Genomic DNA, 27,860 nt, shown 5'->3' on the forward strand with positions numbered 1-27,860 from the left:
AAGGGAGCCAATAGTCAATCCTGGGGGCCCACATAAAGGTAAAATTTGGGTTATAAAAAGTCTTATAAGTTATAATAAGTTCCATAGTTTACTAAAATTAATAGTTGCTCAAAGAATAATAAAAGTCACAGACCTAAATTCACTAGTAATTTTCACACAAAGATAAACTCTTTTCTAAAGTAGAAATTCACCTTTAATATCACGGCAGGGTATATTTAATGGATTTTTAAAAACATTGTAACTAACTAATATTAACCAGAGAACGATGCCATTCACTAATTCTGGAACACCTAGAAATATGTAGACGTCAAAATCTCTGAATTAGACAGTCACAGTTTTGAAGACAGTTTCAGATAAACCTAACAATTGAGATGCTGTAAATATCCTTGCTCTTTCACTACTCTCTCTTGAGTAGCACAATTTCCTTTGTTCAAGAGTTACTCTTTTAAGAACTCCGTATTTTTGTTCTCAAAAGCAGAATACCTTGGACATATTAGTTAAAAGGGTGGTTGACGGCACAGATGGACAAATGAATGGACCATCAAATGACTGTATTAAGATCTTTGAGATGTAATTGATGTAATGCTTCACATATGAGCACCCCAGATTTTCCGTGGACAGGGCTAAAGCTTCCAGGCTTTTGCAACCATGTCTTTCATATTTTATCAACAACCAGACTAGACTTAAAATGGAAAAGAGGGAGTAAGAAAGTCTGTACAAGCAGAGCGTTCCTCTAGGCAGAGGTGGTGGTACTTATACGAGCAGGGGTAGGTTTACTTGAAGCTAATGCAGCTTATGTGTCAGCGCCCCTCACTTGTATGGGCTCCTTCCAAGGCCCGAGAGGAGCCCTAGTCATGTGTTTACATGGTTATATGCTTCTGCAACATTTGCCACGGGAAGCTGTAATCAAATTCATCCTCCTCCAGAGGTCCCTCAAAATAAGTTTTCAGGCTCCACATAACCTGCATCTGCCCTGTTTGATATAAGAGGTAGGAAGAGGCTGGTAACGGGAAGAATCCTGGCAGTTACTGAGAACACTGTCAGGACAGTGGGAATGGGACTTGGGGTGCTATTCAAATTCGTGGGTGGTTTTTCATTCCTTTTTAAAAACACCATTTCCTAGGCTCACAGTTCTCTTATCACGATTTTCCTTTCTGCTTTGCAATGAAGTCACAGGAGACATTCAGCTGTTACAAACTTCATGTCAAGCTTTGAAGGGCTTTTTAATAGCAGAAATATTTGGCTTGCATTTGGGCTTTTAGCTGTGGTAAATACCTCTTAGTTATCTGTCCCTACTGTTATTCCACACCTCCAATTTGGAGGAGAAATTCTGCATATGCATCGAGGCACTAAAAAAGAATATTGAACTATATCTTAGCTCTTTTGTGAACAGTTTCCTTTTATTTCTTCTTGCATGGAGCTAATGCTTTCATCATTCTGTACTGATTATGGGTGGGAAAGCAGTGGATAGAAGGAGAATGCTGATTATTACATCATTGGTTGGCAGTTTCCTCTTAGCTTCTTGAAGGTTAAGTGGTCAAGTAGCTCCTTAATATGAGATCAAGGCATTTCAAGGACTGATTCATCCACCTGTTTTCTGGCAAAATGCTTTAGTAGTAGACTTTGGACAAAATGCTTACAGTGGTTTAAAGGGAAGAAACTGGCTATAATTAATATGAGATAAAGTTGGGAAAAAAGCCTCATCTTAGAGGTTCCTGTATGACTATTTTCACATAGATTATATGTCCAGGAACATATCAGAACCATATATGTAGAAATAACATGTTTGAGAACATATAGATAGAATAAAAGACCACCTATTAAGCATTTTGGATATGTCCTGTGTTGAATAATGACATTTTGCTTCTTTATGTAACAATTATTTTATGAAGAGATGATAGAAAATACTACTGCACTCCATAAGTTAAACACTTGACATTTTTATTCCTCCAAAATGCAACATTTTAGAAGTCCAGATATGTTTATTAATTAGTGATTATCAACACCCAGTAAACAACATTACGTCTTGTAAAAACACAATCTCTCTTCACAGCATGATGCTGAAATCTATTATTCCCTGATTCCATATGCTGAGATACACTCAAATGGTCACAAATGACCTTAAAGCACTAAATAAATGTAAATGAGGACAACATAGAAAATGTGCTTTTGATTGATAACTAAAAGACCAGGTTGAAAATCATGTCCAAAAATAAAGTACTCCCCAGATGGGTAGAGCAGTCTACACTGTGGAGTAAAGGCTGTCCTAAGAATGAAGAACACACAGATAATAGACTGTTCTTTCTCCGAACCTACCAGAGGTTTTCTGACACTGGTTTGTTCATTTATATGAGAAACACAGAGCATATTGCCCCCTGGGCCATCAACCTACTCTGAGCATTCTACTGCAAAATTTAAAAGTGCATATATGGATATTTCATTACATTTACCAGCTGATATAAGAGAAAAAAAATACTGCTATTCCATAGCCGCATCTCAGTATGCTGACCATGTTAGTTTTTAAGCACTATTGCTGTTCATTCACTCATTTCCCCCACAAACTGAGGGATGGCAAAGGACCCTCAAAACAGAGAAAACTCAAAATATCAAAGGATGACAGATGAACAGTAATAAATAAATTAAATAATTTACAATTAGATTGTTCTTATGATAATGTCTGTTGTTAAACATAACAAAGGGAAAATGCACAATGGAGGTATTTCATATTAAAACAACTAAATGTTTACTCTCATACCTCTAGGTCCATTACCAACAGGGTAAAAATAAAATGCAGTCTCATGGAAACACCACTGTTTTGGTAGAAGGTAAGCATTCCTCCTGGTTTGGATAACCATGAAGAGAATCTAAAACAGAATGGCTACCTAGATTGCTTTAAAATCATGGGATAGATCAGGGTTTCTCAGTCCTGGCACTATTGACGTTTGGGGCCAGATAATCTGTGTTGGGGGGCTGTCCGGTGCATGTAGGATGTCTAGCAGCTCCCTGGCCTCTGTCTCCTAGATGCCAGTAGCAACCTCCTTCCACTAGTCACAACAATAAAAAAGTCCCCTGGGGCAAAGCTGTCCCCTAGTTGAGAACCAGTGGAGTAGAGCCACGCATGAGGAGGCCCCGACCTCATACTGTACACTCTCGATCGTTAAATCATTCTCTATCCAGTGTTTAAAATGCTTATCCTCAGTTTTTCTCATCTATTAATCGTCAATAATGAAAATGTTTCTCTGCCTCATTACAAGTTCTTGTGAGCATTAAATAAGATAAAATGGCTAGAATACAGCCTGACCCACTGTAAGTGCTCAATAAATGTTAGCCATTATTATTTTCAGCAATCATCCACAATATTGAGAAAAGCTGTGTCAACCAGAGTGTTTTAATACAGAAAGGAACTTACCGGCTTGATATTTTTCGAGTCTTAAACACACCAGCCTCCTGATTCCTTTTGATGATGTCTCTCACATCTGGAGGATAGTTAAGAAGCTTCTGCAGTGATTGCAAATGACTCCCAAATAAGGCCTACAAATGCAGTGATCTTCTTATTGTATTTGGAATCAGCACACTGAGAAGAGAAGAGCTTAGGGTATGAAGCCAGAGGAGAAGGGGCTGGCCCTGGTCTCCCACCAAATGTTGAAACTCTTTCCATTCCTTGGGCTGCAATTTAGTCATCTGTGAGATGGACATTCAGGAAGCATGCTGGCAAGACCCAGAGTTATGGGCACTGGTGGGTACAGATGACTGTTCCATAGATGCCATGCCCTACTTTCTTAAAAGAGCTAGGAACCCAAAGGCAAGCCTTGTGTTGATGGTATAGTGGTGAGCATAGCTGCCTTCCAAAGGCAAGCCTCTTTCAGTCAGTGGGGAGGGCAACAGCAGTCTTCAAACACCAAAGCAAAGTATTTCCAATCTTCTAAATCTAATAGGGAGAGGGGATGAGCAGCAGGGAAAGACTTGGGAGGAAGGGGGAAGAGAACGATATAGAAAAGCCTGGAGAATCTTTGAAAGAAAATGAATTACTGAAGGAGAAAGTCAAACCAGTGAAAGGCCCTTTGAAGAACTGTCTTTACAGACTTATGTTTTGGCCTTTGGCCATCTCCTGGCAAGTTAAGCACTTGTACAAAAAAGGCCCTATTTATTGAAGAGATAATTTTGAGGAGCTCGTCCATTACCTCATACAGCACCATCTTCATGAGAGTTTCCAGAGAAAATCATGTCGGGTTTCAACAGCAGGAAAAATCAGACTTCAGATCAACTAGTTTTGCTTCAGTTTCTGGACACTTATCAATCTTATAACTGCTCCTCTTTCTCTTTTTGCTCTGGTCCCTGTGCAACTCAGAGCCAAATGTGTGACTTCAGTCTAACAACCACAAAAGCTCTTACAGCATAGAGTTTTTCTAGTGACTTCTATTCCCAGCTTCATCATATTTTCCAGGCTTTCTAATTTCAATTGCCCTCACTCTCTCATTTATTTCATATGGCATATTTTATGTGTCACTGTAAGAAGCCTCAGAATCCCTCTTTTGGAATTAGGCAGGTTTAAATAAACAAGAAATAAAATAATTCCAGTGAAGGCTGCAAGCTGAACTAAATTGGGCCCATGGGGAGGACACCAAGCAGACAAGCGATGTTCCCCTATTGCTCAGAAAAACAGATTTCCTGAATACTCCATACAAGCACTGGCCAAGATCTCCCTGCAAGAACAGAGCCACAGGACTTTTTAACCCAAATCTCTGCTTGAAACGCCAGGCACACCCATTTCTTCTTGGAGTGAATAAGCAGGTACTGTGATAGCTTTCTTCCCCCAGGAGTGGGTAGGAAAAATCAATTAGGTCTCCTAATGAAGGGCTTTGTTGAGGTTTACAAAAGTGCTAGAATGCAGACTTCTTTTTTTCCGGGTGAACTTTCCTGTATGCAAATTAAATACCGTTAAATTACATTCATTAAAAAAATAAAAGAGACTAATTTGCCTACTTGTTTTGATTAACTAAAATGACACATCGGCCTACAGTTCTGTCTATTTCAGGAAGAAAGTATTTCAGGAAAGTCTTCTAAATGAAATGTCTTGTAGAACAGGACAGCTGACATCTTTATTCTGAGAAGAACAAAATTAGTAGAGTCAACTGACAACTGTTTTTGATCAAACTCCCCCATGCTCCGGCCACACCCTATCAGTGTTTCCATGACATCCAACCGCTCGCCATAATGTGCCCAGTGCACCTGGAGCGGCATATGAGTACATGACTAAATCTATCAAGCAAAACATATTATTTTGTTAGTGGAGGTAATACGTTTTATAAAATAGTCATAGGGCAGTTAAATTATATAACTCAGAAAACCTATTGATAATTTTTTTAGTAAACATCTTAACACTATATACTTTCATATAATTTATAAACCTGTGACTCCAGGTGGTCAGGCAGAATCAAGCATCTGTATTTATATTCTAGATGCAATTCATTTTAATGACAAAATTCATGGCAGTATTTAGGCTGTTTTATTTTTAGAACTGGAGAGGAAATATAGTTTGTGGTTTAGGGGGTTTTTTTTCTATTAAAACACAAAGAGGAAAAAATGGCAACAATAGTTTATCAAAATATTCTCTTAAGAGATATGTTCTGATATTCTGCTCCCCACCCTTTCCTTTAGGTCAGATTTTGAGGTGGTTCCTCTGGTTGGCCCTGTGTCCAAAATAGATTTCATCATTCTTCTGTGTCACTTCAGGGTAAAAAAGGAAACTCAAATCAAGTCAGATCAATACATCCAGGATAGTGTTCAACAGGATGGACCAAATGGTGTGCTCTCAACAGCACCCACCTTCTGGAAGACTTCAGTGGGAGTACTGGGTGCAAAGAGAGCTTTAATGTGATTTCTGATTAAATGGATACAGAGCAATCACCTCCAATCTTTTTGTCTGGGCAACTAGTCTCTCAGAGCTATAGGATATATGGTTGTGGCTGAAAGAAACCAGGTTTCTTTATCTAGATTTTCCTTCTTAAATAAAGCATAGTTCAGGAGTGGGGCTCCACTCTAATTATTTCAGCTGATTTTTTATTCTTAAAATACATATAAAGCAATTACTTAAATTTATATAAAGTTACTTATATATATAAATATAACTAAGTTAATTATATATAAAATATTGTTAAAAATGTTAGCCTCCTCCTGCAACTAGTGATGATTATGTTTATTAGTAGTTCATATATATTTTGATAGTTGGCATTGTTCTTTAAGCAAGAAAGAGTTTTAAAAATAGCATTGTGATTCACAAAGTATTACTTTCTTGGTTTATGTTACTTTTATTTTCACTGGACCATCAAAAGTGAGGGTAGGAAACTATTGAAATTATAGTATAAATCCTGCCCATTTTGATCTCTAAAGGTTTTTTAAAATGCCTGATGGGCAATATTTGTTCATTTAAGGGTTGCAAAATATTCTTTAAAGTGCTTATAAACAAATGAATTAGGAGAATGACATTGAGGTGCTTTGAACTCTGTTAGCTGTTTTATTTATTACACCTATGGATTCTGATTATGGATCAGAAGCCTTTTCTTTCAGAGTCTCAGGAATTGCAAGATGACACTCACCAAATCATTCTAGTTTTTGGTGAACCAGAACGGCTTAATGGGGAAAGAAAACAAAGTTTGAAGTCAAATGTACCTGCATCTAGTGCTCATTCTGATACTTAGTGGTTGTGTGAACTTGGGTAAATTAACCTCTCCGCGTTCCATCTCAAAGACAGGAATAATGATACCTATTATATAGGTTTAATAGAGTACCACGTATTTTGACCCTGACACATAGTTGGTGCCTAATTCATGTCAATTTATTATCTTTTTCAATAAATCAGGCAAAAACTTAGGAGGAATGAAGCTGGAGGTTTGGCCACTAAGTTTTCTTTTCTTTCCCTGCTTCTCAGAACATAAATAACTGGAAGGAAACAAAGAACTTTTGCTCTGTAGATTTTTCAGTGTCTTTCACGTGTACAAACGTAAGACCAGTCAAGTCTTACATCAAGTCATAGTCTGGGACCCACAAGAATAAGGACTTGGTCTGTCTTGTCCACTGCTGTATCATTAGAACCCCAAATGGCATGCAATTAATAGTAATTGATTAAATTATTTAGTTTAATGCAGTAATTCATTTAAATTTCATTTTCAAAGCTGTTTGTTGAGCTCCTACCCAATGTGAGGCATGGTGTCCATTTACGATTCATCCAGTAAATAGAAGTACAGCTGGCATCGATAGTGGAGGAAGGGGTTTGGACACAGGATTATGGTCTGTTATTCCCAAGGACTCAACCATTCACAGCACAGGCTGCACATTCTACATGAAGCTTGATTTATTAATTACTCAAGTCAGGGATTCTGTTAAATAAAATAATCTTAAGCCAAGAGTATCGCCTTTAAAATGCACAGGAGATTTACCAATTTTTGGAGATTTCTAAGCTTAAGATCATGTTCCAGACTGCACACCCTGGGAATAAGAGGTTTGGGTCAGAAGCACAAAACATGGGTCTTCAAGCATTGCCATATTCTGCACATGCGTTATCTGAAGTTTACTAAGGATGGATCAAGGCAGAATGCTTGTGATGAGTGAATTAGTCAGGTGTTGTATTTTTATTCATTATGATTTGAAAGAGGCTTAGTTTAGTATCAATAACAACTCAGCATACCATTTCCCTCCCCTATTTTTATGTCATTGTCATAAAAAACAAACTTTATTGAGTAATTATTATCTGTGGGCACTTGAAGGTTGCTTTCTTTATTGCACAATGGACAGTACAGATTAAAAGGGAACATGTTTCAGACTATTTTAAGTCAAATTTGAGAATGGGATGAACCAAATGACCCCATTCCAATTTATCCTTTGATCTCTTTGGGTACAAATAAAATGGCACCTGTAGGGGAAAGGCAGGTTTCGGATGGGCGGGGAGCTCTGGGTTAGACCCACAATGTGGTTTAAGGACTGAGGGGAAGCTCAGGGACATCTACCCATGAAACTGAGAAAATATTTAGGGCTTACAACATTCACTTACACCTCAAGTTTTAATCTCTTTCAGATATCACTGTTTAATAAATTTCAAATCAACATCCAGCTCTCCAGGGTCAAGGCAGAGAGCTCTAGAAAACATAGCCAATCCATTTGATACGTTTTAGGGAAGATAATAAATAACTCCACAACTGGTTGATATGCTTCTATGATATAAAGATTCAGAGCTTATCCATTCATTGCCCCACATATTTAAAAAATAGAAATAGCAGAAGATAAGGAAATATTAGAAAATGTTCTTCTTTAAAAATAAAAGGTAAGAGTCAGAGTCTTAGAAGCTTAAGAAACTTGGAAGTAAGACTCAGTTGGGTTCATTAAATTCAGATGCCAGGAACAACAAAAATAATTTTTAAAATGATGAGAATAATATACAGGCCAATACTCAGATGTGATGTGTGATTGCCAGGTCGATTTTCAATTACATTTCACTGATGTATTCATTTGTTTCTTAATGTGCTCATCTTGCCCATTAAGAATAATTAGCAGCTCTGCTTAGGGATTTTTCTGGCTTCTGGCAATGTTTTTCCCTTTTTTGTTGTTGTTGACATCCACTTTTACTTTTTAGAAAGCAATTTTTGGATAATATCCTACAACTACTATATAATTTAGGCTTCCTAAAATTTTAAAGGAAAGATGTAAACAGTAATTTTTAAATGAATTTGTTTTAATCTATACGCACCAACAGTATGTGATTCAGTCAATTAGTTATTCTTACAGAAAGTGGGCACACAAACAGAAAAAAAATACTTCATTCTTATTAACCTGACTCAGTAAAATAGCTTACAATGAATGCCAGTTATAAGCTCTGAGAGCAAATCAAGAATAACATTAGTATTAAAAGCAGGCAAAACATTGCCAATTTTTAAGGCTTTATGTATGCTTTATCTCCTCTTAATTAAAAAAATTAGGTCTAGTTACAACAGAAAAAGGCACACAAACATAGAACAACTGCATGATAAAAAATGAACTCCATCACGAAAGTCCTAAGAGATGAAATAAAATACACTACCAGTTGTGGTCTGCATCCTGAAAGGACCTCCTTTATCTACATTGTAAAGTTCTTCCCCTCCTGCCCTTTGGCACCCTGCTATATTAAACCCATTGTAAAACCCAGCACAATAAAGCACTCTCAGGGCTGAGCTTCTGAGGACCAAATGTTAAAAATCCATTTTCTTGGGAGGGGGCTGTACCAATCATTTCTTTGAAAGGCCGGAAGAGTGAATACAGCATCTGAGATTTCCTCTCTGATTTCAAGAGCTGGCATGGCATCTTTACTGTTTAAAGCAAAGGTGCATTAATTAATGACATTAGCATTGCTTCTCTTCTTGAGAAGCTCTATAGTTTAGCTCAATAATAATTTTAGTACAATTAAATTTACATACCAACTACAGATGTTTCCCATACTTTGAGAAAAGTTCTAATTGGTTTCTGATGCTATTAAATAAGACACCTGCTGACTTGAGAAAAACCTCAGGTTGCTGGGCCCAGGCTGAAAGTTTCTGTGGCTAAAATGACCTTCTCTTGTCCAATAATCCTGTTTTTCTCCCTCCAAAAATCATTGGTTGGGGCTGAGCCAGCATACCTGACTTGCTCTGGCTCTGTGTGTTCCCTGACATGCGGAGGAGGAGCACAGTGAAATGATACAGTGCACCGCATAACTCAGAATAAAGCAGAGTGAATGAAACAACATCAGCTCATCTTCAGGAATATTTTGAGAAACTTGCGACAGTCTGAAGATCATGATTAAAATCCTGCATTTTAAAAAAGGAAGCACCTTTTGTGATCTCTTTCCCTTGTGTGAAAGGCCAAGATTGTGATTGGCTGTTTTTCCTTCCTGATTTTTTTTTTTTTTAAGTCTGTCAGGCAATTAGCTGGGTGGGGCTCTGTAGAGCACACAAGTGCTGCTGAACAATATTAGCTACTGTGCTTCCTGCACCTCCTTTCTCCTGTTTGAGCAGCCTGGGAGATCTGCTGCAAATTTTATTTCCAAAAAATTAGATAGCAGAGGTAGAAGAAGAAAATCAAAAATAGTAGCCTTTATGTAAGCCGCCACAAAAATCAAAACTGCTTTGCCACTTTACGGGTCTAAAAATCACCTAAGTAGATTGTCTCCTTCAAAACACAAATGTAAGGCACACCAAAACATTCAAAGCAAATATACCTTCACTTTCCTCTCCATGTCTAACGGCTGTTAACTGCCCCTGAACAAATCAGTTCGATTGCTAGAGCAGCCACAAATTATGCTTGCTTTCTTAGTTAAAGTATAGTTCAATTTTCATGAACTGTGTGTACATATTAGTAAAGTATGATCTACTATAATGGGGCTTGAACTGTAATAACGTGGCAGAAAAAAAGAGATAGCTTGTATAATACTAAATAAAAGAAAATAATGGAAAACTGATAGCTGTTTCCAGTGGGGACATACAGGTAACTTCTCTGCAATTAGAGTAGGTACAATATTATGTGGAAAATACATTCAATATCAAATGCAAGAAAGGTAGTAATGAACATGAACCTGGATGTTTTTTTTGCAGGTAATATCAAATATAATTAATGTTAAATTATTTATTTTATACCAGCAATTTTAATGGAAATAAAAGGACAAGAATGCTTGAAAATTATTATGAAACAAATGTTATTGCCTTAAAGTGGTCTACAAATCATAGGCTCCTTTAATGCGAAGTGACTATAAAAATGTAGTGAAATAAAAAACCCACTTAGTCATATCCAGTGCATTTCATATATTTCTACTTTTTCTTAATTACTTATCCTGCGTGTGTGTGGGGGGAACTCTTTATTTAATACCCCATGCTGTCTTTCTTTATACCAATTGTTACTCAGCCAGGAAAAAGGAATGAGCACAACAAACCCGTTTTCTATCTGAATAAGGATACTTCTGATGGCCTTTTCATTCCCATCAGTTAACAGAACTTCTTTGACATCTGCAGAAATAGCAACCTGAAAAAAAAAGGGAGCACAGCAAACAATGAGCAAATATGCTTGTCTGTGTGGAAGTGAAGACAGGAGTGACAAGCCTTCAGTATCATGCTTCCTCACCTATTTCTCTGTAACAATCTTCAATCTTTTTTCATTTTATGTCTGCATTATTTTAATCATTCAATCAAATCAGTCAATACTTTTATCATTCCATTTGCGGGAGCCTCTATCTTGCTATCATTCTGTTCGGTAATTGCATTGTGACAGCGGATGATGGTATTCTGAGAGGCTTTCATTTGTGGGCTTCTGTTTATCTAGTAGAGCCATCATACAAGGCTGTCACTCTGCCTTTCAGCTTGCTTCTGTCTGACTGCCTGATGCCCTTCATATAACTTTGCATTGCAGGCAGATGGCTTTGTGAGGGTAATTTTTTTGTGAGCTTTGACATGCTCGCACATTGGGCTGTAACCTCGACACATTGTGTAAGAGCGACAGGTTTGTCAAATGCCAATCAGTGTAACAATATGCTTTTATTTGTAGAGACATAAAAACTTGTCTAATGCACTGTGCTGCTACATAATATCTCCTGAATACATGACTCAGAACCCAGAGAATGGGGAACGACGTTCCTGAATGGCCAATCTAATTCAAAAGAATCTAATTACTGAGCGCTCTGGATCATGTTTGTTGGCGTAATAATGCAGGCAAAACATTAGCAGCTATATCATGGTGCTCCAACTGTGATTCGCCAGGCTATTCCTGTATCTTAGCAAATGGGACTATAATCTGAAAAAAAAAAAAATGCTTTCGCTATGGCAAAGAAAGACTGCGCGAGGCCTGGAATGTCACAACAAGCGATATTGACTACACTGAGGTAAAATGTTTCTGCTCATCGAGGCAACCCTAAAATCAATATGATCCGAAAGTAAGTCAATCTAGAAGGTCTCTCAAGGCCCGGCAGCTTGACCGCAGCTGATGCTGTTGACGGTTCTCTGACCCAGCAGTTGGAGGCCCTGGAACATTTTTCCTTTTGTTCCTCCCGCTGAATAGGATTGGAATTGAGAAAAGACCTACCATGAGCCCAGCCAAGCATGTCATGCCACCCCCTAGCTCACACACAGCAAGGTCCCTGAAAGAGAGAAAAGAAATGGTAGAACCCATACAAATTAGATGAGAATGGTCAGAGAGATATATATGTTACAAGAACAAATTGCCATCTGCAGTGAGAACGGCGCGACCAGGAAGTTGCAGAGACAGGACTAGGCTACCTCATGTCGTTTTGCGTTTTAAAAATAATTATGAAATAGAAAAGTCACAAAGCAGGCAAATCAGTGGGGGTTCCCTCATTAGTGTTCACTGCAACATTACCACCGCTGAGCTGAAAAATCTGAGAAGGTTCCCTTTTTTTTCCCTTGTCAATGGCGCTGTCTTTTAGAACTAAACTAGCTAGAGTAACGAAAGATAATTGTCAGGAAAGGATAACACTGTTAATCCACATTCATTCCTTCAAAAACAGTTAGACAAGTAAATGAAGAATATATGTGAGTGTGTATCTACATTATAGTCACATACACACAATATACACACAAATAAATGTAATCTTGAATAAAAAAAAATTTCTAAGACAAGCTGAAACATTTTGGAAAGCTGAACTGTCCCCATAAAGAACGATTACACAAAGAGCATTTAGCAATTAACACTTAAGTCACAAGTGACCCCAACACAACACAGTGAATAAACAATGCAGGGACATAATATGGTTAAGCCAGCACACCCAGGCTAATGAAATGACTAGGCTCTGACTTCACCACTCAAAAGTAAAGCGACTCAGAGTTAAAGCTGACAGTCTAGTGTGACCCTTTGCGCTTACTTTGTGCCTAAATATCAGCCCTCAGTGTGTGACATTCTTGCCCTGGCCCACTGCTTGCTGATTGGAGCTCCAGTCAAGCTTAAGCACAGTGAGATGAGCAAATGCCAGACTTCCAGGGCAGCTCTGCAGCCCATGTTCAACATTGCCCTGTTCTTACTGCATATGCTTAGGGCCTTAAGATACTTTCTTCTTAGTGTGGGCAGTTTATTACCTCAACAGGAAAAAAGGGAATTAAAGGTGAGGGAGAGGGGGAAAAAAAGGGAAGGGGAGCAAGAGCCAAGCAAGGACATTCATATTCCGAAATACACTTAAAGAGTATTTAGTTGTTCAAAGCAATTATAGACTGGTTGGTAAAAATGAACCTGTAGAGCTTAAAAAAATACATATTTCTGACACAATCTTGTAAGTATATATTGTTAAAACACACACTATGACTGTTAATGGCTTGTCTAGAATCATAATGGGCTGTTCAAGAAATACATTGATGAGTTTTATAAAATAAGAGTTCAAACGAAAAACCTCTATTTTCTGGGTCTTCCAAACAGCTTTATAATTTTTAAATAAAAGGAATCTTTTTCTTTCTCCGAAATTTAATCCATGGGTTTGACCTACAATGCACAATGGCAGTTGAAAGCATTTATTTCCATAGTAAGAATCTGGTAACAGTAATTTATATTTTACAAATACGTATTGTACACAAAACCCTTAAAACTAGGAGTGAGGTGACATCTTTAAAAATAATAGCTGTGGGGTATTTATTTATCAAATATTCTGTAGTGACTTCTTTAGCAGAAGTTTAAAGAATGTCTATTTGTTTTTTGTTTTTGTTTTTTGACCTTCACAATCAGTAAGGATTGATTGGAGTTTTACTTTTGTTTCCCCTAAATCAAAGTGAAAAAAAATGCCTTGAGTAGAAATCAAAAGCCTTTGACATACAGCAAAAACCTTGCTGTGCAATATTAGTACCCGAAGGCAATTCAGATTTCTTTTTCAGAAGCCACATGTTTTCATCCATGAACTTTTTTCCTTTCCGTCTTTTTTCCCCTTTCCTTTCTTTCTTTTTCTTATATTTTTTAAGTATTTGATTTGAAGTATCTAATCATGGAAATCTTTAGTATGCAAATACAATACCCATAATGGGCTAAAAAATATCTTTTTAAGTGCAGCTTTGTACCTGAATACATTACTGTGCTTGAGGCAGTAGTAAGCCAAAACCTCTTCAGCCGGCCAGATGCCTGGAAAATACAAGAGGATAGACCTTTCGATTATGGAAATCTTTTCTATAATCACTGTCTTAAGAAACGGCTTTTAAAAATAATGTTCAGTACAAGCTATTTCAACCTGAAGTAAACCGAACATAATTATTGCTAGGAGTATGTCATATTAAGAGTTTCCTTTGTTGTTGATTATAGCCTTTTCACAGGAAAATAGTAAAAATCCTAAATGAATTTTACCAAATTTCAATTACAACAAAACAGCAAAAACAGTAAGAACCCAAAATATGAATATCAAAAGTCAAATTTTAATGGTTAGAAATGCCATTAATCTTGTACACATGACCCTTTTTTTCATCCAACTCATAAGCATCAGTTGAAGACCTACCATATCTGCAGCCCACGTTAGGCAAAAATAAATAGAAAAATCACGAGCAGGAGCAAATTAAACCACTGAGGTCATTGTACCTTTTTGTTTGATTCCATACAAATGTTTTCCAATGTCCACAATTATTTCCTCTCTTCAATTAAGAAAAGTCAAACTGGAGTGTAAAATTAAGAAATCCAAATTTCACCAACTTTGGCAGATCTTTAAATCTGACAATAATCCCACCCACTAAATTCCATGGATGGGCATTTTCTAAAATCATCATCTGTAAATCATTCATTTAGAAGACTTACATGGTCTTCGTGAATGAATATGAATTGCTTTAAGAGAAGACAAACATGCCAGGAAATCACAGTTTCTAGTGGTTATCACAAGATGGTAGGGATTTAAGTACTTTAAATGTTTTTCTTTATCCTTTTTGTATTTTGCAAAACTTTTATAATAAATATGTATTACTCTTATAATCAGAATAAGCTATATACTTATAAAAATTATGTTTTTCCCCACTGGTCAGACTAAAAGACCAGGCAGGGCACCAGGCACCCCGCACTATCTGAGGCAGGGAATGCTGTGCAGTCTGGGGGAAACGGCAGTGATTGTTTGCTGCCTTAGCACCAGGCAGTCTTCTAATGGGATTTGATTTAAAGTTGAAACATCTAGCAAGATTTTTTTTTTCTTCCAGGTGTATCTCCAGTTTTGAGGAGTAAGAAATCTGAACATTTCAGAGAAGAGGATGTCAAGGAAATGGTAAGTAAAATCCTCAAAGAAGTGGTGGGTAAATAGATGAACAGCAAAGAGATGAAGACCTTGGGTAGGTTACTTAACCTTTCTGTGCCTCAGGTTCCTCATCTATAAAATAACAAAATTGTAATATCAACCTCACAGGATTGTTGTGAGGATTAAATGAGTACAGTATATGAAATGTATTTAGAAGAGCTCATAGCAAGCTGAAAGAAAAAGAAAGTTAGTTGTTGTTAATGTTATTCACAAAAGGGGAGAGAGGAGTGGAGAGAGGATATGTGATCTCAAAATGATTATCACAAGAACCATAACTGTTGGAGAACCAATTTTTTTCCCTTGTCCTACTCATGAGTTTTAGCACAAACTAATGCCTGGCATACCTCCACATAAAAAGAACTCTATAAAGACTAAAGTACATAATAAAAAAAATTCTCTGAAGGACAAGCCCAAGTCAGTACCCTTCATCAAGTGGATATAATCACCACAATAATGAATTTCTTTATGCTTTCAGTAGATGGTTTTGAGGTTTAAAAAAATAATGATAAGGGAAGGATATTTAACTAAAATTCAAGCCTTGATTAAGTATGAGAATGTGACTTCTAAAATGCAGTCTTTTAAAATAGTTTCATAATTTTCTCAAAAAATTATAGAGGTTGATTTTTAACTAAATTAAACACACAAAAAATGCTAAGAACAAAGTTTAAAAATCACCTAAAATCCCACCACTAGTATCTAATCGCTATTAACATTTTGGACATCATTCCTGCTCTAAGTATAAAGATATTTTACACAAATGGGATCTTATAATGCAGGTATTCAATGATAAGATTTTGCTCTACTTAGTATGTGATGGATAGTTTCCCATAATAGTAAAAATATACTATATTTGCATTATTAGTTTTAATGACTGCCTAGTATTTTATGTCTCCATCATAATTTATTTAAATAGTTTTCTCTTGATAGATATTTAAATTAGTTTCTAAGTTTTTGCTATTATAAGATTATAAACAGTAGTACAATGAAGACACATTTTTTTTCCCCAACATATGATAGGTCTAATACCCAGACATGGGAAATCTGGTCAAAAGTTAAGTATGTTCACCTTCTGATATACCAAACTGTCCTCCAAAATATCTGTACTAAATTACAGCTCCAATAAGAGGTGTTATTTCTTCAAAGCCTTGCCAAGATAGGGTTTGACAATCCTATTTTATTTTTGTTCATTTGTTTAAGTTTTTGAAAGTTATTCAGGCCAAATCAAAACCACAATGATATACTGCTTCACACCCTCACGATGGCTATAATTAAAAGTCAGATAATAATAATCGTTGGTAAGGATGTGGAGAAATTACGTAAAATGGTGCAGCCACTTTGGAAAAGAGTCTAGCAGTTCATCAAAAAAGTTAAGTGTAGAATCACCACAGGACCTAGCAATTTCACATCTAGGCAGATATCCAAGAGAAAAGAAAACATTTCCATACAAAAACTTGTATACAAACTTTTATAGCAGCATTGTTCATAATAGCCAAATACAGAAACAACCCAAATGTCCATCAGCTAATGAATGGATAAATAAAATGTCCATATAATGGACTATTATGTGGCAATGAAAAGAAATAAAGTCCTGATTTGTGCTACAACATGATGGAATTAAACATTTTTCCAAGGTAATGATGAAAGAAGCAAGACACAGTGGGCCACACACTGTATGTTTCCATTTACATGAAATATCCAGAACAGGCAAATCTATAGAGACAGAATACAGATTGTGGTTGTCCAGGGCTGGGATGTTGAGTCACTGAGAAGTGATGGCTAATGGGTGTGAGGTTTCTTTTAGAGGTGATGAAATGTTCTACAGTTGACAGTGATGGTTGCACAACTCTGTGAGTATAGAGTTGGCCCTCGAATAACATGGTTTGAACTGCATGGGTCCACTTGTTCACAGATTTTTTTTCAGTAAATACATCAGAAGATTTTTTGGGGATTTGTGACAATTTGAAAAAAACTTTATTTTCCTCTACTTTATTATAAGAACATAACATATTATATATATAACATACAAAATATGTTAATTGACTGTTTATGTTATCAGGAAGGCTTCCTGTTAGCAGTAGACTATTAGCAGTTAAGTTTTTGGTGAGTCAAAGTTAAAGGTGGGTTTTTGGCTCTGTGTGGGGGAGGTGGAGGTGGGGGAGGTAGTCAGTGCCCCCAAATGCTGTGTTGTTCAAAGGTCAACTGTATATGCCAAAATATATATTCTCCTATGATCTCTGTTTCCTCTATTCTTTATCTTCCTTTCTTGGTTTACTTCCTCATTTTAGTGCAACACGTCTTCCAGTAGCTTCTTGAAAAAAGTGTGTGGGAGGTAAATGTTTGACAACTTGCATGATTCAGCGGATAATTTTGGTTTGAAAAGTCCATGCTTTTCAGTTCTTAGAAAGTTTCCTAGGAAGTTCAATTGATTATTTACCTACTTCCATTTTTAACTGCCCTCTTTCTCAGAACTCTATTTGGATGTTGAATTTCCTGAACTTATCCTCTAATTTTCTTATTTCCTATTTTTCTTTCCTGCTTTCTATCTCCATTTTCCCTAATCTTATTTCTCTCAACCCTTTTCTTGTTTTCATTTTTGCTATTGTTGATTAGTTCTCTGAATATTTCCTTTTTAGAGATTTTTATTCCTGTTTCATGAATGCAATATTTTAAAAATCATTTGACAGTATTAATTACAGTTTGTTTTAAATTTTCTTATCTTTCTACAGTCCATGTTCTTCATGTTGCTTTTTCTGTTTATTGGTTTTTGCACCTGTCATATTAAAAGCTTTCCTCAGATATCAGGTAATATTTTGCTGTTTGCTTAAATGTAATTGTACAAAGATAGAAAGATGATTGGAGGTGCAGAGGGCTGATTGTGTAGGGGTGGGATGTGGGAGGACAGGCTCAGCATTCAATCTACATATGTTCACCTAATTTCTCTATCCTGCTTTTGATACACTCAGATTTCAACTGTACCTGGTGTCCACCAATTAAAAACCTTCAGTTTAACCCGCTTCTGAGACTCAACCTTCTCTTTTCTTGGAAATATACAAAGGGAAGTTTACCCAAAAGCCTAGAATGGGGATATAACTGTTCCTTAAACAACTTCCAATCAATCTCCTTATTTTAGCCCCCTTTAACTCTTACTTTTAGAATTACCTGCTCCCAACCACTTCCCGAGCCCTTCAAAGCTTCAGAATATGAATTGGGCTGGTTCTTAACTTTCTCAACTTCTGGCTTTCTCATATCTGCTAAGTCAATGACTTCTCATCCATTTGCTTCCCAGCTTCCAAAATTATGTTGTTGTATGCTCCCTCATTTTATCATCTTTGTGGGTTTATGTCTTTAAAACATCCCTTCACAGTGGTTCAGTGAGTTTTCTAGAAGGAATTAATTTTAATGCAGTTCAACCTCCAAGCTTACCTGAAATCTGGAAATTATGCTGTTTTGGATATAACTGTTTGTGGGAACAGTTCCGGAATCCAAGACACACAATAACTATTCACAGAGCATACTTTAGCATAAAATACTTTAAGCTCTGAGTGGTGGGGTTTCAGTACACACTGCAGAAAAACAGTGACTAGCAGAGCTTCATGAAACAGAGAGAAACTCATTGGAAAATGATGAGAATATTTTTCAGAAGGGCATACAAGCCAAGGACATGACTGGTGAGGTTTTTTATGCTCAAGACTTTTATAGTCCATTAATCATATTGAAGGGCTCTATCAATCAATTATAGGCACTTCCGTTATATTCTTGACATCACCCAATGAAGCAGAACAATGCCCAAAGTGGCATTTAAAGTAACTAAAGTATTGATCCCCCAAAATGCATCACAGAATATTTTAAGTAATGGTTTATTCTAGATAGCTTGTTTTCTAAAACACATGTCATGAATCAGGTTACTTCCTTTAAAGTTATTTAGAGGCATGTTTTCCTACTCCTTAGTGTTTACTCTATTAAGTGAAGTAGTTTAACTCATGGGAGAAAAGGCCTTCTTCATCCACTGGACCTCGATAAAAGCATTAACTAAATAAGAACTCTGTTTGAAAGAAGAATATCATATTATACTTGGGTTTCCATGGTCATTTAGTTTTATTGTGTTTTCTTTTGAACAAAAGATTGGTTCCCTGCAGATGTTTCTGTCAGAACTGGGCCTACTGAATCTGTTAGATTTCACAATGCTAGTAGCCAGCCAGCACTAAAATAAGGAAAACAACCTACCTATGTAGCAATAATAGGGAGAAAGTTGACAATGTGATCTATCTAATGTATGTAACTACTTCTCTATTGTTTGTGAAGTAGGTAGTTTAGAATTATTTTAAATGCCAAGTTTTGTGGTTAATCTGGAAACAAACAACACACCCATTATTAACAGGAAGATTGAACAAATCCTAAAATTTGCAGTTTGTAGATACTGAGACATGAGTCTCTAGCTAAGCATGGGTTCTTCTAGATCACTTCCAGTTAAGAGCTTTTGGCCTCCCGGGTGTCACTTAGGGGAAAGTCCATCCTGAGACTTGGACCGACAGCGTTCACCAAGAAGCACTGCAGACTTGCTTTTTTCTAGTAGTTTGTCTTCGCCCCATGGTGACAACACACATGTTCGCACAGCAGAGACGGCTTTACTATGATCAGCTGATGTCCACCCGAGAAGCTGCTTTCTTTACCCTACTCGAGCTGAATGATTATACCCATCATGCAGGAGTCAGAAGTGAGGCCTCTTGCAAATCTGAGATTCAGACGGAGAGCCCAGCACACCCTTAGCTGAGCTCCTGACTTTCTGAAGAGGAAATGCACTGTGGATGTGACTAAATGAAAAGCTGCTCATAGTGGGATGGGTTGGAAAACCTCCTGGACTGTTTTCAGGGTTTACACTCTGTCATTTTTTCCTTAAACATTTCTGCTTTCTCACTGATAGGCACTGCAGCCCAGAATGGAAATCCATAGGAAGACTACAGAATGCTCTGTAAATATTTTTAGGGCATCTACTATGTTTTAGGCCCTATGGATCTGCAGGGAATGAGATAGCATGGTCACTAGAGCTTTAGTCTAGTTAGGGAAGGAGACATGAAATTAATAACTATACAAATAATGTGCCTAATTATAATTATAATAAAGTCTATGTAGGAAAACTAGAGGGTGTTTATGAGACCCTATCAGAAGGGACTGGACCTGGTCAGAGGGGAGGTTGGGAAGAGTCCATCAGGGAACACTTCCCTTTGGAAATGGCATGTAAGCTGAGACCCAGAGCATGTCGAGGCATGCAGGGGAGGAGGGGTGACTAGGGGTAGATAGAATAGTCCATTGTAGAGGAGCCCTGTGAAATGAAGCTTTGAAGAGGGGAAGAGCTTGATGTTCTAGGATGGAAATTGGATCAATGGAGCTGTAAAAGAGAAAGGAAGAGAGGAGTACAAGATGAGACCAGAGGGGTGGTTAGGAGCCAGATCCCATAGGCTCAAAGCCATGGTAAGAATTTTAAATTGCACCTTAAAATGAATGTTATGTTTTAAACAGCAGAGTGGTATGATCAGATTTAATTTTTGAAGGTAAGTCTGGCTACTCTATAGAAAATAGATTGAAAAGGGTCAAGAGGAGACAAGGGGAACTAGGTAGGAGTCTAGCACAGTTACCTAGGTAATTGTGACGGTGGCTCTGGTGATAGTTAATGAAGATGAAAAAAAGTGTAAAGATGTGAGCTAGATTTAGACGGTACCCTGACAAGCCTTATTAGTTAATTACATGAAGGTATGGTTAGAGAGAGGGCAGTATTGTGACTTAGGTTTATGGCATGAATAAGTGGGTGGATGATGTACAAGAGATGCTTATGGGACTTTCCTTCAATTTTATGTGAACTGATGAAGCTTAATTGATTGTGCAAACACATTAACTATGGGTCTGGGGTTTCCTTCTGGCTCTGCCACTAACAAGCTGTGGCAGATATGTGATATGGGGAAGCAATTGAGCCTTTCTCAGCTTCAGTTTCCTCATCTGCAAAATACTAGGGCTTACACTAGATGTCTAAGCGGCCTCCAAGCTATAAAAAGCTACAATAAAGAACCCAGTCTCATGCTCTGGACTTGGAACTCGGCTTGAATACTGACTCTTATGGTGTGTGACCTTGGGAAAGCTATTTAAACCTTGCAAACCTCATTCATTCATTCATTCAGCATACAGTTATTGGCAGCTAGGCCTCTCCCAGGAGCTGGGGACACAGCACTGATTAAAACAAAGCCCTTGCCTAAATAACTTTCACAGGAACTGTAGACAATAAACAAGGTAATTTCAGGTAGTGATGAATGTTAGGAAAATAAAACATTAATGAAATAGAGAATAACTTCAGGAGTAGGGGAGGTGCATTGCCAGCATTGTTAGGTGATATATCAGTTCTCTCCTTAAATACAGGAAATAAAAACACCTACTCACTGTGTGGTAAGGATTAAATGAGATAATGCAGGTAAGGCACTTGTAACAGTGCCTGGTGTTTAGTACCATAACATTAACTATTGTTACTGCTGCTATTGCCATGGTTATTATTTTGACATGTTTCTATCCAGGAAATTTTATCAACTTGAGTTGTAATTTTATGATACTTTCAGGGAGATTATTATTCCCAAAGATAACCCCCAAAATCAAACCAAAACTAAACTTCTGAAAAATCTGCCCTAGCTATGGGAACTTTGAAAATCAATGCTTAACAAGTATTTCATATATATGGACAATACTTTTTCTATACTTGCCCTTCTGCTCTGACCCATTAACAGCCTGCCTATGAACAATACATTATTCAGTGCAGGCCTCTGGATGTTTGTGGAGCCAGATCACAGAGAACATGGCTACACCAGGTGACAGTGAACGTCTGCGTAGCCCAGTATAGGAGCAGGTAGAAGACTGCCTCACAACTATCTAATATTATTGAATGCTGACTGCTGCCCAGGCACTATGAGGTGGATAAGGAAATCAAAGCACTGAGAGGTAAAGAAATCAGACAGATATTTTATCACAGAGCTGGAATGTGAACCCAGGTAATATGACTCTAATCTGTGTGTGTGTGTGTGTGTGTGTGTGTGTGTGTGTTGACTCACCCAAATCATGTGGCTGATAGGCTTTTTTTTTTTTTTCGGTATCATTAATCTATAATTACATGAGCAACATTATTACTAGACTTCCCCATCATCAAGTCCCCACCACATACCCCATTACAGTCACTGTCCATCAGCGTAGTAAGATGCTATAGAATCACTACTTGTCCTCTCTGTGTTGTACAGCCCTCCCTGTGCCCCTGCCCTAAATTATGTCTGCTAATCGCAATGCCCCTTTTCCCCCCTTGTCCCTCCTTTCCCACCCATTCTCCCCAGTCCCTTTCCCTTTGGTAACTATCACTCCATTCTTGGGTTCTGTGAGTCTGCTGCTATTTTGTTCCTTCACTTTTTTCTTTGTTCTAATACTCCACATATGAGTGAAATCATTTGATACTTGTCTTTCTCCGCCTGGCTTATTTCACTGAGCATAATACCCTCTAGCTCCATCCATGTTGTTGCAAATAGTAGGATTTGTTTTCTTCTTATGGCTGAATAATATTCCATTGTGTATATGTACCACCTCTTCTTTATCCATTCATCTACTGATGGACACTTAGGTTGCTTCCATTTCTTGGCTATTGTGAATAGTGCTGATATAAACATAGGGGTGCATATGTCTTTTTGAAACTGGGCTGCTGCATTTCCTAGGAGTGGAATTTCTATTTTGAGACTTTTGAGGAACCTCCATACTGCTTTCCACAATGGTTGAACTAATTTACATTCCCACCAATAGTATAGGAGGGTTCCCCTTTCTCCACATTCTTGCCAACATTTGTTGCTGTTTGTCTTTTGGATGGTGGCCATCCTTACAGGTGTGAGGTGATATCTCATTGTGGTTTTAATTTGCATTTCTCTGATGATTAGTGATGTGAGTATCTTTTCATGTGCTTGTTGGCCATCTGAATTTCTTCCTTGGAGAAGTGTCTGTTCAGATCCTCTGCATTTTTTAACTGGATTATTTGCTTTTTGTTTGTTGAGGCGAGTGAGCTCTTTATATATTTTGGATGTCAAGCCTTTATTGGATCTGTCATTTATGAATATATTCGCCCATACTGTAGGATAATCTTTTTGTTCTATCGATGGTGTCCTTTGCTGTACAGAAGCTTTTCAGCTTGCTATAGTCCCACTTGCTCATTTTTGCTTTTGTTTCCCTTGCCTGGGGAGATATGTTCCTGAAGAAGTCATTCATGTTTATGTCCAAGAGATTTTTGCCTATGTTTTTTTCTAAGAGTTTTATGGTTTCATGACTTACATTCAGGAAGATGACTCTAATCTTGACCTCTGTGCTATACTGCCTTCCACTAGGTTGTAAAAACAAGAGTCCAAATGAACTGTTTTGCAATGTTGTTTCTTCCCCTGTTCCTGGAGAAGCCAACTGAACTAGAAAAAGGACAGGTATTGAGCATGTGGTAGGAGGAAGATGAAGGGGCACAAAAAATAACTGGAGTATTTCAATGATAAGTTCTTCAAGGACTACAAGATGGGTTAGTTGATGGGCATGATTTGATTAAAAATGCATTAACATTTAAAACTTTAAATTTTACTTCAGATACCTATTAATGTGCTGAATACGAATCAAGGAAAAGAGGAAAGGAGTCCCAGCTCCCTTGTGACTCGGGCTAGGGGTGACAGTCCTCAGAGAGCTTGCCCTGCCCGCTCACCCAGCACCCTGCCCTATCTTCTGTCTGATAGTTTTAGAGCAGCAGCTAAGCAATGAGGAAAGGAGACAGGACAAGGGAGACGCTGAAGAGGCACTGAGAACACACCGCAGCCACTGCAGCAACTTCAGCATCTTGTACTGCCAAGACTTCAACCCGGGGGACAGCTCTGAGGCTTATTAACTTTGTGACCTTAGCAAGTCACTTAAGCTCTCCTTACATCAGTTCCTTATCTGGAAGTAATAATACACAGATGTGAGGATTAAATGAATTAGAAAAGTACTAAGTAAGTGCTCCGTTAGTATTTGCTGTTATTGTTATTGTTATTAGCACATCACTTTTTGAACACTTACTGCTTGGTAAACACTGGGCTGTGTACTTTACATGGATTATCTCATTTATTCCTCGAAATAACCCTGTAAGGTATGGACTATCATATGGCCAGCACTGGGGCACAATAAGGTATACGAAAGCAGAGAGCTGCAGTGGCACAGCCAAGATTTGAGCCCACATGCTCAGCTGCGAGAGCAAGTCTTTTAATCACCACACTATATTGCTCCAACCCTGGCGGCTGGTCCTGGAATCAAGAGAACTAATTTCTACTTCTCATGACTCTGTCAATAACTAATTTTGGGACATTGGACAAAATCATATTTGGGCTCTAGCTTCAAGAATAGGATGGAAAGGCCAAATTGATTTCTGAGGACTCTTCCAACTCTAAATCCAGTGACTATAGATCACACTATTTGTGCATTTCCAAAAGAAGGCTATAAAATTGTCAGCTCACTGTAGCTGCTTTATATTAAGGAACATATTAAGGAAGTTAGATTGGTTGAAATATTTTGGTTGTACTATAATCTCAAATTTAATCCTCTACCAGGAAATATTTCAGATGGGATTCAAAACAGTCTTAAAAGTCAGGTCTTCATAACATGTCTATTTTAATCAAATTAGAACTGCCTTTGTTAATTAAGTCTCACAGCTTCAGAGAAGAATTGCTGTACATGCATATAGTCTAGTTGTGATAGCTTTTTCACCTAGCTAAAGCAGCATATTAGTAACAGACAACCACCGCAAGTACAATTTTTCCTGTCCAATATTGAGCATAGTTCTCAGATGCTGTATTTTTTCCTCAAACATATTTTCTCCAAATCAGGATAACAAACTACCTTTTGGAGAAGAAATTTTCCCAAGGTCTCAAAGCAGAAGTAGAAAAACATCTCCCAGTGTGAGCTCTCTTGGCCTAGCTCAGAAAATGCTCCATCCCCATTGGTCAGAGAGGATGTCAGGAAGCAAGAACAGTCATTTCTAGGAAAGGTGGACCCAGAAAATCAGACCAGAGACTTCCTAACAGGAAGGGAAACATGGCCTGGATTCTTTCAGAAATATAGTACATCCTTCCCAGAGTTTAAAAAGAAAAAGGAAGACTTTCATTGCCAGTCTTATTCCAAATAATGCCCTCCTGTAAGACTTGATGTGTTTATAGTGTTCTCAGAGTGGGTGATCCGGTCATCATTTTGATGAGATCACCCTTTTTCCTTTGAAAATAGGACTGTGTTGTGTCTTAAAGGCATATAAGAGCAGCAATGTGTTGAATGGAATGGAACGAAGAAGAAAGTATTAGAAATAATTGTTATTGTCCCTATCTTAGGCACTGAGCCACTTCACCAACATACACACACATACTTGTTAATAAGGCACATTGAAGAATAAAGAGGATGCGCTTCCCCGCCTCCCCCTGCCCCCTATCCCCAGCTACCTATGATTCATGCACTTGATTTCTAAAGCAGCTTCTTGCCTTAGATCTAGCTTTATCTCACTTGGAGGTAAACACCATGACTGAATTCCGAACAAATTGAAAGCCTTGTGTCCCAGGTGGAGTGCATGCTCGGCACATTTATGAAAGCCTCCCTGGAGGGCAAATGGTATTCAGGAGGCGCATATTACAGGTACCAAGACAATGTACATTTATTAAACTGCCCTTGTATCAGGCTTGTTAGGCAATAGAACTTTTTTATTCAACAGTGTCATCTGGAAGGTGTGCACCCCAGTGTTTCAAAACATCTTCATCCCAAGTTCCTCCCCTTAGGCCTACCTGGCAAGGGGAAGGGGCACTGCCCCTACCTCTTACAGCAGGAATTGACATCAGCAAGTTCCCAAAGGTGAGACACTACTCAGCAAACTGACTTGGTAAACAAGGCAATGCCAAACATTGAGGTTCAGTCTAAACTCTTGAAACAAACCCTTCTCTGCCATTCTATCTGAAAGTAAACGTATGTTATTCAGATTGCTAAAACAAAAACAAAGTGTGTCAAGGTTGGCTGAGAATCTCAGCTATACCAAATGGCCAGGGCTCTGTCCTTCCTGTTCCTCTGTTCATCCTTATTCATTGACATGAAGGAAACGTGACTGTCTGCTCTCCAGAAATGTCTGCGGCTGCATAAACTTGGGCAGCTCACTGCCCCTAATGTGGAAATGCGGTGCGAAGCTTGTGCTGGCTGTAAACATAGCGGTCTTACTCTGTCAGAGCCATCTACAAAGGGCTCCAACCAACTTGTATGATTGTCTTTAGCATCTTTTTGTATTTTTTAAGAAATGAATTTGATTTCATTTCCTTCCCCACTTTTCAAATAGTCATTAAAAATTAAACAACACTGCGAAAGGCTTTTGTGATTATAGCCTTCGTTCTCCTGCAACAAACTGGATCTATAAATTTACGTACCATTGTAGATGTAAATTACAAAATTTATATTCAACTATATTAAAACATCTATTCCAAAAATGATTACCAGTTGTGAAAAGCAGACAGGCTTATCACTTGCTGTCAGTTGTTCATGTCTAGTTAAGCAATAATGTGCTAAAACTGCTCTTTTGTTTTGTGTAAGAATTTTGGCAATAGAAGAAATGAATGCTCAGTTAATAAAAACTCAGACTGCTCTTTGCTTTGATGGAGGAAGCAGCTGCCTGTTTTCATTTGCTGCAGAGCAGCAAAACCCATCAATATAATAAGCAGCTTAGATGCATCCATCCACAGCATCTGTAAGGATATAGGGCTATTCGCTCAAAACCAATCCCTGGTTTAATTTTAACAAAGATGTGTCTGACATATTTGAAAATGCATTATAATAGGTTTGAAACATGAACAATTTCTCTTTCTTTTAAATACTTTTTACAGATTTGAAAGGTTAGTATACATAGCTGAATGATAGCAATGATAAAAACCAGTCCAAACTGTGAGGCCATCCTAAAACAGGAACAGTGAAGACAGCAAATCAAGAGGCATTTGGGTCCCTTCAAAATGGAAGTAATTCATTTGAATGTGATTTCATTCATTTATTCATTCAAGCAAGCATTTACTGAACCCTTACTACATACTGAATTAAGCTAGATCCGAAGGCCACATTTCCTACTCTCAACAAGCTCACTCCTCTGGGGAAAAGACAGACTCAAAAACGTAAGTGAAACAAATCAGTAGGCACAGTGATACAGATACGCACTTTTCTATTAGCTTTTTATTTTGAAAAAATTCAAATGGGTACAGACACAGTGGAAACCATTTAACATGAAAATTAAAAATCAAATACTGTCTCCTCTATTATACAGTCACACATTTCATTAGGCATACCTTTAAGAAAAGACAATCTGATTTTAAAAAATTGAGTTATGTTTAAACACATGTCAAACTGTTTGCTAGTGTAGCCAAGAATTATCACACTTTGGAGAGAAAGTTTTAGATTTTAAGTTTTGTTTGGACAGCCTCTGATTCTACAGTAACCATTAGATACTTTCACATTATCATGAATATATCATGTGGCAAGCCTAATAGAAAACACAAATTTTTAAAATAGCTTACAATTTGATATAGTACACTGT

The 27,860-nt window shown here is 37.6% G+C and overlaps 1 protein-coding gene across 6 annotated transcripts in view; it reads right to left on the reverse strand.

The window, feature by feature from the left end:
* The window catches only part of CAMKMT (calmodulin-lysine N-methyltransferase), a 422,071-nt gene that overhangs the window by 37,582 nt on the left and 356,629 nt on the right, over window positions 1–27,860 (reverse strand). For all 6 annotated transcript variants that reach the window (XM_036925638.2, XM_036925634.2, XM_057497250.1 and 3 more), the window contains exons 4-7: window positions 14,043–14,103; window positions 12,073–12,127; window positions 10,956–11,019; window positions 3,410–3,476 (exon numbers count right to left, since the gene is read on the reverse strand). In XM_036925638.2, the coding sequence (XP_036781533.2) occupies window positions 3,410–3,476; window positions 10,956–11,019; window positions 12,073–12,127; window positions 14,043–14,103 (247 nt within the window). The remainder of the gene's footprint in view (window positions 1–3,409; window positions 3,477–10,955; window positions 11,020–12,072; window positions 12,128–14,042; window positions 14,104–27,860) is intronic.

This window comes from Manis pentadactyla, chromosome 2 (genome assembly GCF_030020395.1).
Source record: "Manis pentadactyla isolate mManPen7 chromosome 2, mManPen7.hap1, whole genome shotgun sequence".
Classification (NCBI taxonomy): Eukaryota; Metazoa; Chordata; class Mammalia; order Pholidota; family Manidae; genus Manis; species Manis pentadactyla.